This window comes from Onychostruthus taczanowskii, unplaced genomic scaffold (genome assembly GCF_017590055.1).
Source record: "Onychostruthus taczanowskii isolate IOZ18803 unplaced genomic scaffold, ASM1759005v1 scaffold10, whole genome shotgun sequence".
Taxonomy (NCBI): Eukaryota; Metazoa; Chordata; class Aves; order Passeriformes; family Passeridae; genus Onychostruthus; species Onychostruthus taczanowskii.
Window position 1 is genome coordinate 16916507 of NW_024496526.1, and position 19614 is coordinate 16936120.

Sequence of the window (19614 nt, forward strand, 5' to 3'; positions counted from 1 at the left end):
GGAAATGCCAATTCCAGAGCTGTGTGGAGGTGCATGGAAAAAGAATCCAGTTGTAAAAGAGGAAAGCCATGAGTGCTCTGTGACTTCCAGAGCTCCCAGCAGGGCTGGTGGAGCTCACAGAAGAGTTTTTCCTTCATTTTTTCCTGCTGGCCATGATGGATTACTTCTTTTCCAGCAAGCAGCAAGATAATAACAGGAAGAACTTGTGGTGTTCAGCCAGTTCTGGTAACTGGGCAGCAGTGTCCTGTTCATTCTGGAATAACCTCGGCATAACGCACTCAGAATTGCATCCTGACCTAATAAAGGGAGGTTTCAGATAAAAGAGGAAATTTCAGGAGATTGGGATGAGATCTTTCCTCCAGGGAAAGGGCCTGAATAGCCTAAAGTTCTTCCAAGACTCAAGTAGGATCAGAATGTTTGGGAATGCTGTGAGGAGGTTTGGACACAGCGCACTGCCCATGGAACAGCTCATGTTTCACAGCAGCCTTGGTGGGATAAACTTCCAGCTGGACACTGGGAAAGCAGGGAAAAATCAGGGAGCTCTCAGAAGACCACCAAAATCTGTGATCTTGGGCTGCGGGGGGATTGATTGGAGATGGAGTGATCCCTGCAGGAGGAGTTGGGACCTTGAGGGCTGGCTTCCCACTGGCAGGGGGCAGGGATGGATGGGAGATTGGGAACTGGGAAACTGGCTTCCCACTGCCAGGGGGCAGGGATGGATGGGAGATTGGGAACTGGGAATTCCTGGCTGGGCTGGAATTCCCAGAGCAGCTGGGGCTGCCCTGGATCCCTGGAATGTCCAAGGCCAGGCTGGACATTGGGGACTGGAGCAGCCTGGGGTAGGGGAAGGTTTTTTGCAAGTGATTAAAAAGGATTTTGTGTTGGTGCATCTCCTGACCCTTCTCCTTCCTCTCCACGCTCCTGCTGAGCAGAAACCCTGGAACTTCAGATGGACATGCAACTAAAATTCAGAATTCCCACTGAATGTTTAAGGTGTCTTTTTATGCTGCTGATATAAATATCGAGATCCATTTAAATCTATTTTAATTGCATGCATAGATTATCCACTTAGGAAGAGAATGTATTATAAATATATATTGTTCAATATGTATGTGCTGCATGTGTTTTCTGGGTAAAGTAAATACAGGAAAATGGCTGATGTTTATTCCTGCCTCTTTTCCAGGAAAGATTCCAAGTGAAGAATCCTCCACACACTTATATCCAGAAGCTGAAGGGATATCTGGACCCAGCAGTGACCAGGAAGGTGAGGAGCATCCTGTTTCCTCCTGCTTGTCCCTCATTCCTCAGCCAGCATGGTCCTGGGGTCCAGGTTCCTTCCTGCCTTTGTGCAAATGCCCTGCAAAGTTTCGGGGAGAAGCAGAGAGAAATTGGGAATTTGCTGCAGTTTTCCAGCTTGGGAAGGAGAGCAGATGTTGGGAAGCCAAGGACCATCTGACATGGAGCACAGCTTGTTTTAATAATGTTGGCTCCAGTAAATAATCTGACAGATTGTCTCTGGGCTGGGCTCTAGGCCTGGCTTTGGCTCAACCCCTGTCTGATGGCCCTTTGCTCACCCCTGGGAGGGGCGTCTGAGTTTGGAGTCCTTTTCTCTGGGAATTTGCCTGGCAGAGGCTCAGTGCAGCGGAGTGCAGTGTTTGTTCATGGGGATCAGCTCCATCCATGGGGATCAGTTCCTTCTATGGGGATCAGCTCCATCTATGGGGATCAGTTCCATCCATGGGCCCAGCTCTGTCCATGGGGATCCGCTCCATCCATGGGGATCAGTTCCTTCTATGGGGATCAGCTCCATCTATGGGGATCAGTTCCATCCATGGGCCCAGCTCTGTCCATGGGGATCCGCTCCATCCATGGGGATCAGTTCCTTCTATGGGGATCAGCTCCATCTATGGGGATCAGTTCCATCCATGGGGAGCAGCTCCATCCATGGGGATCAGTTTCATCCATGGGGATCAGTTCCTTCTATGGGGATCAGCTCCATCCATGGGGATCAGTTCCATCCATGGTCACAGCTCTGTCCATGGGGATCAGCTCTATCCATCCATGGAGATCACTTCCTTCTATGGGGATGAGCTCCATTCATGGTGACAATTCCCATCCATGGAGACATCTCCATCCATGGTGATCATCTCCCATCCATGGGGATCACCTCTGTCCATGCTGACATCTCCATCCATGGTGACATCTCCATCCATGGCCATCCACAGGGATCGCCTCCCGTCCGTAGGGACCAGCTCCATCCACGGTGACAACCACAAGAGCCTCTAAAGCCCACCCAGAAATGCAGCAGAGCCCAGCAGGTGCTGCCCTGGCCTGGCTGTGCCTCCTGCCCAGCAGTCCCTGCTCCGTGGTGCCCCACAGTGATCCGAGGGACATTCCCTATGGAGAGCGCGGATCCTGCCCCGGCAGTTCCGGGCACCGGGAATGCGCCCCTGGCTCCCCGTGCTCCCAGCCCCTCCTGGGGCAGAGGAACCCTGGGACAGCACTGCCGTGGTTGGAGCCTCCAGCCAGGAGCAGGGAGCCATTTCCTTGGAAACCCTGGCGTTTCCCTGTGTGGATGTTTCCAGCCCGGTGAACGGGGCCTTTGTGTTTTTCCTCCGGAGGGTTTTGGAGATTGTTCCGTGTTTGGCTTCGCTCCGTGGGCTCACATTGGAGCCTTTCTTACCCAGGGCTCCTGTGACAAATGACAAACCCAAAGGGCCTAAAAATAGCTGTCCTGGTTTCCTGTGTGTTGTTGGGTCACTCCGGATCACCCGCAGCCTTTCCTCAGCCCCTCTGACACGGGGAGGGATGGGAGAGCTCATCCCACCGGGATTCCTGCTGCCACTGCTTCTGCTGCATGGCTGCACCCGTGCCACTCTCCATCCTGGAATTCCTTCCCAGTATCCCACCTGAGCCTGCCCTTATCCCTCTTCACCCGCTTAGCTCTTGCTCAGGAATGAGAATGTGCCAGAACAGCTGCTCCAGAGGGATTTCTCCAGCTGTTCCAGCACCTTCCCATGGGCAGGGAGAGCAGGATCCTCCAGTCCTGCTCCAGATGGGATTGAGGTGCCCCCACTGGCTCTCTGCCACCTCGTTTTCTAAAGCACAGGGGCTCTGCAACCTTCAGCAGAAAGTTTGGTGTTAAATCAAAGCTTGGCTTATAAAGAAATGTTTATTTATCTCCAGGCTTTTAATTTCCTTAATCCTGGAAGCTCCAGGACGTTCCTGGGAACAGGAGGGATTTCTCCACACCTGTTTTTGTTGACTGCTGGGCTGTTGTTGCTGCATTCCTGGGGATTTAGAGGAGTTCTCAGCTTCCCCCATGTTTTCTTCATTCTCTCTGTGCTTGGTGGGATGTTGATATTTTTTAATAGAGCCTAATTATTATTTTTGCTGCTCATTCCATTGCAGAAATTCAGGAGACGGGTCCAGGAGTCAACTCAGGTGCTCCGAGAACTGGAAATTTCCTTGAGGACAAACCACATTGGGTGAGAGTTTTTGATGCCTCTGGTTCAATTTATGTTTATTTTTATTATTTTCATTTTTATTATTTATATTTTTATTAATTTAATTGAAAATTTATTTTATTTATTATTTTAAAATTATTTAATAATTAATTTTTTAATTCTAAAGGTGTCTGTCTTTGAGAATACACCCCTTTGCATGTCAATAACTGATGCCACTTGGTTGCTAATTAAAGCCTGATGGGCTTAGTTAAGGGGAGCTGGGCATCTCAGGAGGATAATTCAGCTTTAATCCTTTCCTGATGGATTCATCCACATTTTTCTGAGGGCTAAGGAAATGTTGGATTCAGCTCCTGCTCAGTCACAGCACAGGGAGTGAAGCTGTGTCCAGAATAAATACATACAAATATATATATAAATTTAATAAATTTATAAAGTATAAATTTTAAATTTAAATAAATAACAAAATTCTAATAAATAATTAATATTTTTAAAAATTTCTATTAATTTATTTATTTTTTAAATTTAAAATTTAACTATAAATTTATGTATCTCCCCCGAGCCTGGCTGGGAACAACAGCACCAGCATTCATCCACAAAGCAGCAAATCCATCCCAAATTGCTGCAGTAGAATTGCCAGAGGTTTAGTTTTTATCAGGGTTTAGTTTTTTATCAGGCATCCCTTTCCCATCCTCGTTCCCACCACTTTCACCTTCCAGTGGGACCAGAAGCTGCTCCAGCACTGGGCATCAGCCAGGGAGCTTTCCCAGTGCTTTTCTCCATGGTCACACCCTGGGTCCAGGCAATTCCATGAATTTTTTTTTTGGATTTTGAGGGAATGGGGGTATTTCAAGCTGTGGGTGGAATTGCAGTCCCAGTGTGGGGATGGGAGCCTTCCTTGGAGCTGCACCATCCCAAAAACTCCTTCCACACCCCTGCCAGGTGCTCCCTCCTTTTCCAACACGAGGGATTCCCCAGCAGAGGCTGGAGGGATGCTCCTGGCTTTAGGATGAGCAGGAGGAGCCTGGCTGCTGCCCCAGGGCAATAAAAGAGAGGACAGCAGCAGAGCTCATTTCTCTGGGGCTCCTGGCTGAGGGATTCCTTCCAAAACACATTTTATGAAACACCAGGCTGGTCATTTTCACGGGGGAATGATAAAAAACGTCCCTCCTGAATATCAGAATCAGTCAGAGGTGATGAATTCCCACTCCAGGAGCCTGGAATTCCCACTTCCCTCCCTGGCTCCCCTCATTCCAGTGGCACCCAGCCACTCCCAGGGGATTTGCTGCCCCAGCTGGGGTTCAGAGAAGAGCTGGGGCTGTGCTGAGGTTCCTTTTCCCCCTGGCTTTGCCCCTCAATTGGTGGATTTTCAAATTTTTCTTGGCATTTTCAAAGCTTTGCAACATAACAGACTTCCCTGAATTATTTTGCAAAACCCAGGGGCCAGAATTCACTGCGACAGGTGAACACCTTTTAAAAAAAGAGGCAAAACTGCTGTTAAATGTACACCCAGGGTATCCATCAGAGATTCTTTTCCTGCCTTTACAGCCTGCTGGAAATCAGGATGAGATAGAAACTGAGCCAAGTCCCTGTGTTAGGAGTTGACCTTCACAGTGCTGCAAAAACCCCTCATTTCAGTACACTTGGAAAGGCATCTAAAGGACTCTTTAAAGTCCTCTAAATCATTTTGAAAACCCTTTTTTTTCCATGAGTGAGACCCAGAGTGCTGCAGTGGCTCTGTCTCCAGTTTTTCTGAGAATTCCAGGGAATCCCAAAGGCCCAGGAGGGCTCTAATATCTGGTGTTTCTCTCACAGATGGGTCAGGGAGTTCCTGAATGAGGAGAACAAAGGCCTGGATGTCCTGGTGGAGTACCTGTCCTTTGCCCAGTATGCAGTCACGTAAGTGAGACATTCCTGGGATTTCCTGCCGGGAAATACACGGATTTTTAGGGAATATTCCTTCATTCCAAAGGGGTTAAGCATTGAACAGACTGCCCAGGGCAGTGGTGGGGTCACAATCCCTGCAATTGTTCAAAGAGTGGCTTGGTGGGCATGGAAGTGTTTGGTGGCTCTGGTCTTTTCCAGCCTCAATAATTCCATGTTTTTGTGGGCCTGAGAGCAGAGGAAACCTTGATGTGAGTCTGGAATTATTTCGTCACAGCAGACAAAAAAAACCCAACCCAAAACCTGAACTTAAACCTTGGGATTGTTCATCTCTGTTCGTATTTTTTATCTTTGGTCTCTCAGCATCTTAGGGGTGGAGAACCCATCCCACAGTGTGTGGAAAGATGCAGGGTTCCTTGAAAATAGGTTTGCAGTTGGTGTCCCAGGGCTCTTTATTCCTGCTGTGTTCAAAGGGATTCCCACCCTGCAGGCCCTGCTCCTGGCTGGCAGGGCTGGGCTGCTGGGCAGCAGATGTGCTGCAGCACAGCTCAGGAGCAATTCCAGGGGCCTTTTGGGAGTTGGGAAGACTGGAAACTGTTTTTTTTTCTGGCATCTGGGACGTTGGGATCAGATTTAGTTGTTTGGGTCATAAACCATGAGATGGGCTCTGAAAAACCGGTGGGGAAAATCAGCTTTCAGTGGAGATCTTCAGCTGAGACTTTGTTTTATGGTCATGGAATCAGCCCAGACTGGTTTGGGTTGGGAGGGACCTTGAAGCCCATCCCTGCCATGGCCAGGGAGCCTTCTCCTACCCCAGGGTGCTCCAAACCCCATCCAGGCTGGCTGTGGGTAATTCCAGGCCTGGGGAATTAATCCACATTCATTCAGGATATTGTAGCAGATTTTTTTCTGTAAAAATGAAAGAGAAGCCTTAGGTTAAAGATAATTTTGGAGTAGAAACTCGAGCTGGGGAGAGCCGATAATTTATTTTTAGCAAGGCTGCCATCAGATTTACGTCTGTCACTGCCCAGAAAAGAGATTTGTGGTGGGGTTGCAGGAAAATTTATGAGGGAAAATCCTATGGTTTCAAATGTTACCCACTGGAAAAAACCGTGCACAGCAAAAAGAAATGTTTGTACAAAGCCTTTCTTCCTAAATTTATACAAATGTACGCAAGGAGCTCGCTGGTTTTTCCCCTCTCGCATGGGGAACATGAGTAATAACCTCAGGAGCTGGAAGGGGAACAAGCAATTCCTGCTTGGAGTAGCAGAACAACGGGCAAGGAGTCAGAAATCAGGGAATCTGGGATGATTGTGGTGATATTTGAATGTGCTGGGAGACTTGTGGGGCCAAACTGGGATGGAGGAAACCAAGGTGGTACTTGCACAGCTGATTTATGGAGATTCACTGGAGAGAGCTCCCAGAATTCACAGCTTTTCCTTCCAGGCAGGGATATTCCTCAGCAAGCAGCCAGTGTTGGATTTATTTTATGTTGAAGGAGCTGTTCGATCCTGTTTGGATGTGTCCATGAGGGATTCAATGCCCTGTGGATGTGGCACTTGGGGACAAGGGCCAATGGTGGCCTTGGCAAGGCTGGGAATGGTTGCATGAACCTGTTGTGGAATTTCCTTCCCCATGTGAAGCTCATCCTGTTTCCCTGGGCTTTTCCATGTCCCTCCAGCACCACAACTCCTTTCCCATCATTATCCCACCTGTTGGGATCACAGAACCCTGGAAAGGTTGGGGTGGGAAGGGACCTTCCCAGTGCTGGGGGATCAGTTGGATTTGATGGTCTTGGAGATCTTTTCCTTTGCTTTTGCCCCGTTGGGCTTTGTCCAGTGATTCTGTGATTCCCCACAACCTGCAGCGGGAAGGAGAACTCCGCGCGTCTCTCCCGCCTAACCCGGCCTTGGAATTTGTGTTCCCTTGCAGGTTTGACTTTGAGAGCCTGGAGAACAGCGTGGAGAGCTCCATGGACAAGTCCAAGCCCTGGAGCCGCTCCATCGAGGACCTGCACAGGGGCAGCAATCTGCCCTCTCCCGTGGGGAACAGCATCTCCCGCTCCGGCAGGCACTCCACGCTCCGGTACGGAACCCTTGGGAAAACTGGGGGACAGCTTTTCCCACAGGATGCCCCTCCTCTGCCCTCTGATCCCAGCAGAGGTGTGGCACATGAAGGAGTTGCGGGGGACAGCTTTTCCCACAGGATACACAGATCCTCCTCTGCCCTCTGATCCCAGCAGAGGTGTGGCACATGAAGGAGTTGCTGGTTTGAGGTGGAAGGAATGTCTCAGGGGCAGCAGCTGGGGCAGGAATCACTTCCAAGGGCAGGATGAGCTGAGGATGCATTTCCTTGTGCCATTCCTCTTCTCCAAAATGTCACTCAACATTCCCATGGACCCATGGAAGCTGGGGCTCCCATCCCATGTCCTCTCTCTTCCAGCAGCACATTCCTTCATTGCTGCCATGGAGGGGACGTTGGATTCTTTGGAAAGGCCACTTCCCTTCCCCAAAGCTGCTGTCACCCTCTCACCATTCCACACTTGGCTCTCTCTTTCCCAAGATTCCTTTTTCTTAGTTTTATTTATGGAAGAGGCAGGATCACCTCCCAGAACTGGTTGACAGTCACCTCTCTTCCGTTCCTTGGGGTGTCCCACTCCAACCACCACCTTCAGCTCCCAGTACTGATACTCAGGATGCATCTCAGAGTGCTGGATCTTTCTGGAACCTTTTTGACTTCTATGGAGTTCTGCTCCATAATCCTGTGAGCATATCAGAGTCCAAAAATGGAGTCACTTCCAGCCTTTCCCTTCCAGCAGAGATGTTTTGGTGTGCCAGGCACTGACCTTGGCCCTGGGGTCGATGTTGAGTGGCTCCAAACCTTGTACCTGGAAGATTTCATTCCCAGCCCTCAGGCAGTGCAGAGGAGGAGAGCTCTGGGGAAGAAATCCAGCTGTGGAGTGCAGCAGGATCACCTGGCCAGTTAATTTTGGGTTGTTTTGGTGTTTTTGGTGCTCTTTGCTCCTGAATTGCTCTGCCAGCACTGGCGGAGCCCAAGCCGGTTCCGCCGTGTCCTCGGGACGAGTGCTTGGGATTAGGAATGCCTAACTCAGGAATACCTTACATGTCTCTTACATTGTTTCTCTTCATTTCCTTCCACCCTTTTCCCTTTCTGATGTCCCTTTATTCCTCACATCTCCCTTTATTCCTCACCTGTCCGAATCTCCGTTTCAACGTCTCCTCCCTTCCCTTTCCCCGCTCGAACGCTCTTTCCCGTTCTCCCACCCTTCCCCGTGCTCTCATCTCCTCTCACACACCATCAGACTGGTTTCTCTGCCCGACCACCTTGAGCTCACACGCTGCCACAGCTGCTTGGCAGCCGACTGCCTCTGGAGCGGCTTCCCTTTGCGCTCCGCCGATGGCGCTCCCGCCCGGAAAACCCCGTAAGTCCGAGTGGACGCTGTCCCCTCAGGGCACGGAGCCCGGGGCCAGCACTGCTGCCATGCCATGGATAATGTGCTGGCCACACGGGCTGGGACAGCCCCAGCCCCAGGAGAAGGGATCCGGGCTCAGCACGTGTGCTTGGCACATTATAATTCCCAGCGTAGTTGGCTTCCCTAGAGCGGGATTTCCGCGGAGAGAGGGAAACAGTTGGCATGGAAGCAAGAGCTGAGTTCTCCTTATCACGGTGCAAATAGTTGTGTTTGATACCTAAACTTAGAGCTTTTAGCCCCTGTCCCTCTTATTTCCCCTTTTTGGTATAAATAGAGGCTTTACTCATACCCGAAACTGCCACGGAAACGGGACCTGACAGAAGTTTCCAGCCAAAATTTTCCTCCTGCCTCCAGAGCCAGCTTAGTACTGGGGCAGCATTTTTGGATTGGGTTTTGGAGGGTTTTTTTTCCTTAAATCCATGTTTTAAAATCTGTGTTTTTAATATTCTTTTAAATGGATATTTTTTTAAAGTGTATTTTTAAAAATACGTGGTTTTTAAAAGGTCTATTTTTAAAAGCATATTTTTTCAATAGCTGGGGATTGTGTGTGTTAAAAAAAAAACAAAACTGAAAGCTAAAGGTAGGTGAGATATTTTTAAGAAGGGAGGGGTTTTTTATAATTATAATTTTTGAATTGTAATTTTTATGATTATAATATTGAATATTATAAATATACAATACAAGTAAATATTGGTGAGCTGAAGGAGAACCTTCTCCTCAGTACAAGGCAGGTACTGAACTGAGGAGGGGGTGTAGGGTGGTTTTTTTGGGCAAAACCAGGAGGTTCTGTCCCATCTCTGGGTGGTAAATGAGATTTTTTGGGATGTGTGGACACCCAGGCTGTGTGGAAACTCCTGGAATGGTGGAAGCTGTGCAGTGGGAGGAAGGAACCCCAGAATCCCAGCCTGGTTTGGGTTGGAAGGGTTTGAACTCACCCCATTCCAGGGGCAGGGACCCCTCCCACTCCCCCAGGCTGGGCCCATCCCAGCTGGGCTGAAAGATTTGGAGGAGAAAGGAGAAGGCTGAGGAGATCTCAGCGGGATAATGCAAAATTCAGGAGCTGGCCGGGGTGGGCAGAGCCCTGTCCGTGCTCCAGGACCTTCCCTCCCTAATTCCAGCCCCAGCTGCCTCCCCCAGCTCCTCTCAGCAGTGCTGAAGCTGCCAATTCCCTGCTCCCTGTTTCCCTGGCAACTGAGAGGGGTTTTCTCCTTAAGAGGAGGCACAGGGATTTGGGAAACCGACACCAAAATGAGGGCAGGAGGATGAAAAAGGGGGAAGAACCTTTGGGGATTTCGCTGCTGCTTTTTTGGGAGAAGGAGCTTTACTGAGAGCCAGACTCTGCTGTCAGATAAATATTAATGCAGGCTTTGCAGTGTCCCAGCCCATTAGAAATTCCCTTTCTTCTGAGGAAAATATTGGAGTTTTCATGTGGATTGAACTGAGAAACTTCAGTTCTTCCTCTGGAATCTGTCGAGTCTGTGAGCAGAGAATGATCCAGGCAGATCCAGAAATGGGCTTTGATACTGTGGCTTAAATTTGACAGGGTTTTGGGAGCTGCAGTCGCTGAATTTGGGCTTTGCCAGTGGCACTTTCACTGCTCAGGGGCCTGGGGAAGTTCGTCCTTTTGTCAGATACTTCCTAATTTACCAGAACATCTCTGTGAGCAGCTCCAGGAGATCACAGAAACCCCAAACTGCTGGGATGAGCCAAAACCTCCCTTTCTGAAGGAATTTTTTGCTGTCAGTTGATATGAGCCCCACAGTTTCCAGCCCACCACCAGCAAAATTGCAGGGATGGAACCCAAAACCCACCCAGCCCTGATGAACTTCAGCTCCTCATCTCTGTGAGACCCACCCTGGGCTGCTCTCTGGGGAGCCAGGGCACAACAGGATCATTTTCAGCAGCTAAAAAGGTGAAAATTATATGAAAAATCAGCTGTGATTTCTATTAAATTGGGGCATTCAAAGTCTGCACCACTGGAATGGGCGTGTCCTGGAATTCCAGGAGGGTTTGGGATCTAATTCCAACCTTCCTCCCACTGTCCCAGGCTGCTCCAAGCCCTGTCCAGCATGGCCTTGGGCACCTCCAGGGATCCAGGGGCAGCCACAGCTGCTTTGGGAATTCCAGCCCAGCCAGGAATTCCCAATCTCCCTGGAGCAGCTCCATGACCCTAAAATATAAAACAATGATAGAATTATTCTTTAACAGAAACATTTTTCTGTCAGATCTGGGTGAGAAAACCTCAAACTCTGTATTCCAGCCCAGGATCTGCCCAGGCTTTGCTGGTTGTTGGTTTTCCCACGATGCTGTTGAAATCCTGCTCTCTTCCTCATCCTCCTCATCCCAAATCTCTGGATCAGCTCCCTCCCCCCATGTGCCACCCCCTTGCAGACCCTTCCCCTGTGCAGGAGCTCCCACAGGCTCAGCTTTCCAGCTCCTGCTCTTTTGCAGGGGAAAGGTTTTGTAGTTCCCCTTGCAAGGAGGGGCTGTGGAAATGAAAGAGGAACCATCTGACTTTAATTAGCAGGATAAATATCCTGGGGGTGACATCATCTGGGACCTGCAGCAGACAGGAAATCAAACCCAACGAGTCCTCCAGCTGCTGGGCCAAGCCTTGGGGAGCCAGGAGTGAAGGAAAGGCAGGAGAAGCTCAGCCACCCTTTCCCTGGCTGGTGGAGCACAAGGGGAGGTGTCGGAGCTGCCACCAGCCCGCCCTGCCTTGGGGAGCAAACAGAAACAGCAGGGAACATGGGATGGCTGCAGACACAGGGAAAAGCATCCTGAGCTGGAATTCCAGGGGCAGAGCCACGTTCTGGGGTTCCTGTACCAAAAATCCTTTGTTATTCTTGGTTCTGGTGGCTCTGGGAAGGAGCCACATCTGCTGAGGGGATGGGCTGGGAGGCCAGGGCAGAATTCCCTCTGTCCTGGGGGCTGGCTCAGCTCAGGAGCTCTCCAGGGGTGTTCCATGGGCAGATCCCACCTGGCACGGGGGAAGCTCTGGGAGCTGTGCCCAGAGGAGGGGGCTGGGTGATGCCAGGCACTGGGACCAGGGGCAGGAGCTGACCCCAGGAAATTCCACCTGGACAGGAGCAGAACTTCCCTGGGCACTGCCCAAGTGCTGAACGGAGTCTCCTCCCTGGGGATGTTCCAGAATCATCTGGAATGAGCCCGTCCCATCTCACCCTACCATGGCAGGGACCCCTCCCACTGTCCCAGGGGTTTCCAGCCTGGCCTGGGACATTCCAGGGATCCAGGGGCAGCCACAGCTGCTCTGGGAATTCCAGCCCAGCCAGGAATTCCCAATTCCCAGTCTCCCACCCATCCCTGCCCTCTGGCAGTGGGAGCCATTCCCTGGCTCCTGTCCCTCCATCCTTGTCCCCAGTCCCTCTGCAGCTCTCCTGGAGCCCCTTCAGGCCCTGCCAGGGGCTCTGAGCTCTGCCTGGAGCCTTCCCTTCTCCAGGGGAACATTCCCAGCTCTCCCAGCCTGGCCTGGAAAGCCACCCAGGTGTAGAGAGGTTTAGGAGGGACATTTCAGCTTGGGCAGGTTCCATCCAAGTGGTTGGATCCAGGCAGATCAGAGCCTGTGCTGGACATGCTGGAGTATCCTTGCTCCCCAGTTCTGTTTTTCCAAGCACCTGGAAATACCAAATCTGGATTTATGGTCATTTTTCTTGTTTAAGGAGACTTCTCCCCATTTCTTAGAGCCAACAGAACTGGTGGATGCTTCAGTTCTGGAATTTAGGGATTCACCAGGCACTGAGGAAATTATTTTTCTTCCGACAGTGGCATGATAAAAATCTCATTAATCTGATTTTAAATGTATGGAAAATAATTCTGCAGCCCTTCGTAATTTAAATCTGATAAACCACTGTAGGAACCGTCTCAGTGGGACTAAAAATACTTTAAAATGTTTTTTTTTTCCTGTGTTTTTCACATTTGGTGGGGTGAATGTGTGGGATTGGCAGGTCTGGGCTGGTGCATATTGCCCAGGCAGCCCTGGAGGTGCTTCCACACTTCCCAGTTCAAATTCCCAGTTTGGGGTCCCTCAGCTCCTGTTGTGACTGGGGAAGGGATGTTTGGGACAGGAGGGCACAGAGCTGATCCAGGGGGATGTGGGACAGCCCTGGCAGCCCCATTCCCACCAGAGCATCCCAAATATCCAGGTGCAGGAGCAGAGCCTGGGGCCAGCAGCCTCCTCCTGTGCTGCTCCCAAAATTCAGCTCCAGTGCTCCAACCCCTCCGGACTGAAAACTAAATATAATAATATGTCCTTTATAATAATATGTTCTTTTATAACTTATAATTTATTTTATAATTATTTTGATTGATGTTAAATAGTAAATCTGTATAATTTATTATATCATTCAATCTGCTCATTACATATACTTTATACACTAGTTCATATGGAGTGCTGATCCCAAACTGGGTCACGTTTCCCAAAATCCTGCAGTGCCCAGAGCTGATGGATTCATTCATATTTATGGATGGAAATAAAAAAAAAAAGGAAAAACTCCTTTGACAGAATCCTGCTGTGGATTTGGGGATTCCTTTCATCTGGGCTGGGAAGGAAAAGCCCAGAGGAGGGATTGTGGGAATCTGGGAATTGTGGGCAGGGTGGGCACAGGGGGCACCCAGCCCTGCTGTGGGACCTTGCTCCCCTTGGGTTGTGCTTATAAAAAGGGGGAATTTGCAGGGATCAGCTGGGAAGTCACAATAAACCAGTCTGGTGTTCCCAGTTCCTGCTTTTATTGTGGATTTAAACAGGGAGTTTTCAGGGACGAGCCAAGAGGTATAAAAAACTGTGTGGTATTCCCTGTTCCTGATTCCCAGTTCCTGCTTTTATCCTGGATTTAAACAGGGAATTTACAGGGACGAGCCAAGAGGTATAAAAAACTGTGTGGTATTCCCTGTTCCTGCTTTTATCCTGGATTTAAAGCAGGAATTTACAGGGATGAGCCAAGAGGTATAAAAAACTGTGTGGTATTCCCTGTTCCTGCTTTTATCCTGGATTTAAACAGGGAATTTTCAGGGACGAGCCAGGAAGTCACAATAAACCTGCCTGGTATTCCCTGTCCTTACCTTTTTGGTGGATTTAGACAAGGAATTGGCAGGGATGAGCCAAGAAGTGTAAAAATCTGGTGTGGTATTGTGCTCCCTCTTCCTGCTTTTTTTGTGGATTTTAACCAGGAATTTTCAGGGATGAGGCAGGGAGTCACAATAAACTGCTGTGGTATTCCCTGTTCCTGCTTTTATCGTGGATTTAAACGGAATTTGCAGGGATGAGGCAGGGAGTCACAATAAACTGCTGTGGTATTCCCTGTCCTTACCATTATTTGTGGATTTAAATAGGGGGAATTTGCAGGGATGAGCTAGGGAGTCAAAAAAATCTCCTGTGGCATTCCCCGTTCCTGCTTTTATCATGGATTTTTAACCAGGAATTTTCAGGGATGAGCCAAGAGGTATAAAAAACTGGTGTGGTATTCCCCGTTCCTGCTTTTTTTGTGGATTTTAACCAGGAGTTTTCAGGGATGAAGCAGGAAGTCACAATAAACTGCTGTGGTATTCTTCAGGGATGAGGCAGGAAGTCACAATAAACTGGTGTGGTATTCCCTGTTTCTGCTTTTATCATGGATTCAAACAAGGAATTTTCAAGGATGAGGCAGGGAGTCGCAATAAGCCAGTGTGCCATTCCCTGTGCCAGTTTTATTGGGAATATTCCCTGTCACCTGTGCTGGCAGGAAGGGCCGAGCTGCAGCTCCTGCTAGTGCCAAACTTCTGGATTTTTATCCTCGCCAGGACCTTTTCCTCCTTTATCCCCACCAGCGTTTTCCGCTTGTCCTCTGGAAAACCGCATCCTCCCCCAGCGGAGCGAGTTCCTCTCCCTTTCCTTCCCCTCCCCAGAAACAATCCCCATGAGGAATTGGGGTTTTTTTTGCAGGTACAACACGCTGCCCAGCCGGAGAACCCTGAAGAACTCGCGGCTGGTGAGCAAGAAGGACGACGTGCACGTGTGCATCATGTGCCTGAGGGCCATCATGAACTACCAGGTGAGGCATTCCCTGGAATTCCCTGGCATTCGTGAGGGAAAGCTGCTGGAAGTGCTGAGGTTCCCAGAAAATGGGAAGGAACGGGGCAGTGATGGGATTTAGGGATGTAGGGAAAGGGCAGTGAGAGCCTGGATGTGTTGGGTCAGCTCCTGTTCATTAGACATGCAGCTAATCAGGTTGTAATTAGTCTGGAGTTTGGTATATTGTTATGAGTTATAAATAAAAAAATATATTATTATTTTATATGAATAGAAGAGAATATTGTAAATTATATACATATAAAACAATTGAAATAATAAATAAAATTATATATATATATATATATATATATATATATATATATAAATAATATGTTATATAATAATATGCCATAATATGCTGTGGAAATGTTGAAATTCTCAGAAAATGGGAAGGAATGGGACACAATGATGGGATTTAGGGATTTAGGGAAAGGGCAGTGAGAGCCTGGATGTGTTGGGTCAGCTCCTGTTCATTAGACATGCAGCTAATTAGGTTGTTATTAGTCTGGAGTTTAATATATTATTATAAGTTATTTAAAAAAATCATTATTTTATGTAAATAGAAAATAATATTATAAAGAATATAAAGATAATGATAAATATAAAGATAAAATAGTATTATAAATAATAAATAAAATATAATTTTATAGAAATATAAAATATCTATTTAAAGCTTAATATAATATACTTTATATTAATATTGATTAATTATATATTAACTTATAATAAATAATTATTAACTAGATATTAATTATAATTTAATAATAGAATAAATATATATGAAATAATAAAGTATAAAGCTAAAATTATTCTAAGATAATATTAAATATTAATACTTAATGTTTAAATAATGATTATACATATATAGAATAATCTATTAACTAATATATAAAATATAATAAGTATATTGAATAAAGGAATATATTAAATAACAAATATTTACTAATTAATATTAATAAAAGTAATTGTAAAATAATTATTAAATAGCTTATAAAATCATATTATAAAGGGATTTAGCTATCTTATATTTAGTTATTGGTCTGGAGTTCAGTAGCAGCACTCCAAAATAGCAGATTTCTGGAGAAGGTGGAAACTCCAAGTTTTCCCTTGTAGGTGCCAATGGCAGAGCAGCTGGGATAGCTGGAAACACCCAGCAGGGCAGGCTCACCTCACCCTGCTGAGTTTCTCTCTGCAGTGGGGTGCTGGGGTCCTGCAGCACGCCCAGGCTGCATCAGGAATTTGGGATTTTCTGCTGAAACCAGGAAAAGCCGGGGTGGACACCCTGATGAGGAGCTGGGAGGGATTTGTGGGAGCTCTGCTCCCTGCCCGGAGGGATGCAAGGAACAATCCTGTAACCCATGGACTAGAATTCCAGAGGGTTTGGAGAGCAGAGCCAGCTGTGCTCCTGCAGGGACTGCAGGACGCTCAGGTTTGGCAAACTGCAATTTTGGAACTGCAAATTCCAACTTAGACAGTAAATGAGGTACAGTGAAATAGGGATTGGAGGAGGAAGGATCGAGCAGAAGGGTTGGGAGTGGTGTAGGAGCAGCTCTGGGACCCTTTCTTGTTGCTGAAATGGCCAAACCCAGCACTTCCAAGGCTGCTGATGGCAGGGAATTGTGAAAGGATGGAATTGTGAAATGATGGAATTGTAAAATGATGGAATTGTAAAATAACTCATGGAATAGCCAGAGCTGGAAGCTGTGGTGTACGGCGGGAGAATGAAATATTCTGGATTGAAATTCCACGAGGTTTTCTTTGGCTTGCACACTGGGAGGGGCTGTCAGGGAGGAGGGATTGGTGGGATTTGGGGTCAGGCTGAGGCAGGATTGTCCCTTCTCTTCCCAGTATGGATTCAACATGGTCATGTCCCATCCTCACGCCGTTAACGAGATTGCTCTGAGTCTGAACAACAAGAACCCCAGGTAGGCTCTGGCTCCTAGGGCTGGGCAGCAGGTGAGTACAGAGGGCTGGAAGGAGCTTCCAGAGGGGGATTTGGAGCAGAAACCAGGCTTTGGCCTGGATCAGCTGGAGTCTGGAGTGGTGCAGATAAACCAGCAGTGGGTGTCTGGTTCCAGCCCTTCCAGGGGATGCTGGTTCTCCAGCTTTAGTTGTGGCTCCAGGCTGAAGGAGGGTGCATTGGGAATTGGGAATTCCTGGCTGGGATGGAATTCCCAGAGCAGCTGTGCCTGCCCCTGGATCCCTGGCAGTGCCCAAGGCGAGGTTGAAGCAGCCTGGGACAGCGGGAATGTTCCTGCCAGGACAGGGGTGGCACTGGATGGGCTTTAAGCTCCTTCCCACCCAAACCATCCTGGAATTTTGGGATTCAGCTGAAATGTGGCTGCTGGGCCCTTCTGCTCCATTTATTGCAGGGAAACCCCAGTGGCAATGAGCTGCTTAATGTGGGAATTTCCTGAAGAGAAGGAGAATCTTTAGGAAATGTTATCCAAGATCCTTAGCTTGGAATTCCTCTGGGAGAGGGTTTCACTTCTGTTCTGGGTCAGGTTGCAGCCACAGCCAGGATGCTGGAGCTCCTCAATGGAACTGCTGGTGATTCCATGTCCCTCCTCTCCCACACATCCCTGTGGTCCCTCCTCCAGCAGATCCTGGAGTTCTGAACCTTGGCAGGTCAAACCAGTCCAGCTCTGACACAGAGGTGCTTCCAGGGAGAGGTGAAACAGGGGGGTGAGCTGATAACCTCACTGGATGTGTATTCCCAGCCTGGGCTGAGGCTGGGAGCAGGAATCCTGTCCTGAGGGAAGCAGCTTCTCCCTTTCTTTTATTCAGCCCCAAGTCAGCAAGCCAAGAATAAATGGGAAGTTTATTGTTTTTATAATTTTTAAAATACTTTTTATTATCATTTAAATAATAATTTTAATCATCTTTTTAATCATGTTTTTTATAATAATTTTTATCATTTTCCAGTGCCTGGAAATCAGGGGAGAACCCAAGTTTTCACTTTTGGAAGAAGTGGGTTATTTCCATTTTGGTGGATAAAAAAGCTGCTGTGAAATGTGACTGGAATAATCTGGGAATAATAAACCCCTGCTCAGCCCCCAAAGTGGGTTTGTTTTGGCCCTGGGGGAGCTGTTGGAGAGCCCTGAGGTTTGGGAGCTCAGCTTGGCTGGGATGTGCCCAGGGGAAGCAGCAGCTCCAGGGAATTCTGCTCACCCCAGAGGCGTGGGCAGCTCTGGAGCCCCCAATCCCAGGGATCTCCATCCCCTCCCCTCAGAGGGAATATTGCAGCAAATCCCCACGACAGCTCCTTGATCCTGAAAAACCCTGCAAGTTCTTCCTGTGGCAGGAGGGAAATAAAACAACAGACCCTTGAGGAGACAGAATTGAACATTCCATTTAAAATTTCCTAGGGAAGTGACCATTTTTTCTGGTTTCCAAAGATAACCTTGACCCTTTGAGAGCCCACAAGGTATTTCTTGTTCTGTAACATCTGCTTTGAGTCGCTGCTTGAGCATGGGACTAATTTTTTTTCTGTGTGTGCATGGTTTGCCTCTGCTCAGAGCTCAGCTGCCCAGAAAGTCTTTTGTTTTCCAGGAATCCTGGGAGGAAATACTGTGGATTATTTCCATGAGGGCTACACCGAGTTTGCTGCATGTTTTTCCCTCAGTGATCTCGTTTTCTCTCTGCTTCACTGCTGAAAATCAGCTCAAATTCCTGATTTTTGAGGAGAAGGATGTGCTCCAACAGCCTGTGTTCCTGCAGTGAATTGTGTGTGTGTGTGTGGGGAGCTATAAATACAAATTATCACGGAGAATAATTCAGATTTGTGGCAGGGAAACCGCAGATTGGAATTTCAGGCTCTTCCATTAAAAACTGGGCTCCGGGGAAGGTGGCTGGGGGTGTGGAGCTGCTCCTCCAGGTGTGTGCAGGGAATTCCCTGGGAGCAGCAGCTCTCAAACCCTGCCCTGCCTCTGCCGGAGTTCCACCAGCTCCTTTCTTGGGTTTCCAACCTGGGATTTCAGTCCCTGCATGGTTTGAGAGGCTTCAGGGAGCTGCATGGTCCAGGAGAGGCGACGCTCCCGGAGCAGGGATCCGTTCCAGGGGGTCACACAGGGGGTGAGGCTCTGAGGGAGCAGCAGGAGCAGCCGCTGCCCCTGAGGCTCCGTCTCCCTGTGCTCTCTCCACAGGACAAAGGCTCTGGTCCTGGAGCTCCTGGCGGCCGTTTGCCTGGTCCGGGGGGGCCACGAGATCATTTTGTCTGCGTTTGATAACTTCAAGGAGGTTGGTGCAGCTGCTTCGGAGGGTTTGGGTGTCCCCTCTTCTCTCCTGCTGGACTGGAGCCTCCTCATCCGGCTGAATTCCCTGCAGGAAGGATTTTCCACCAGCTGCAGGCTTCCCCTGGAGCACCCTGGTGTCCACTCCATGCTTCCATGTTTGTGCAGGACAGCTGGAATTGCAAAAATCCCAGCACTTCTTATTCCAGCACCTGCCAGAGCAGGCAAACTGATAGAATGGGATATCCCAGCTGAGCTTATCTCAACCAAAAAATGCCTACAATAAATAATAAATAATAATTATTTATTATAAACATAATAGTATATAATTAACATTATAGATAATTAATAATAATATAAGTATATATTATAAATATAAACAAACTCAACAAATAAATAATTAATAAATAAATAATAGATAAATGTAAATGTAAATTATAAATATGTAATTCTGTATAATTAACATTATATATA

At 48.1% G+C, this 19614-nt stretch overlaps 1 protein-coding gene across 5 annotated transcripts in view; it reads left to right on the top strand.

The window, feature by feature from the left end:
- Positions 1-19614, top strand: part of FMNL2 (formin like 2) — a 112407-nt gene that overhangs the window by 70444 nt on the left and 22349 nt on the right. For all 5 annotated transcript variants that reach the window (XM_041405550.1, XM_041405558.1, XM_041405543.1 and 2 more), the window contains exons 3-9: positions 1184-1264; positions 3412-3488; positions 5280-5363; positions 7281-7433; positions 14780-14888; positions 16757-16833; positions 19054-19147. In XM_041405550.1, coding sequence (XP_041261484.1) covers positions 1184-1264; positions 3412-3488; positions 5280-5363; positions 7281-7433; positions 14780-14888; positions 16757-16833; positions 19054-19147 — 675 coding nt within the window. The remainder of the gene's footprint in view (positions 1-1183; positions 1265-3411; positions 3489-5279; positions 5364-7280; positions 7434-14779; positions 14889-16756; positions 16834-19053; positions 19148-19614) is intronic.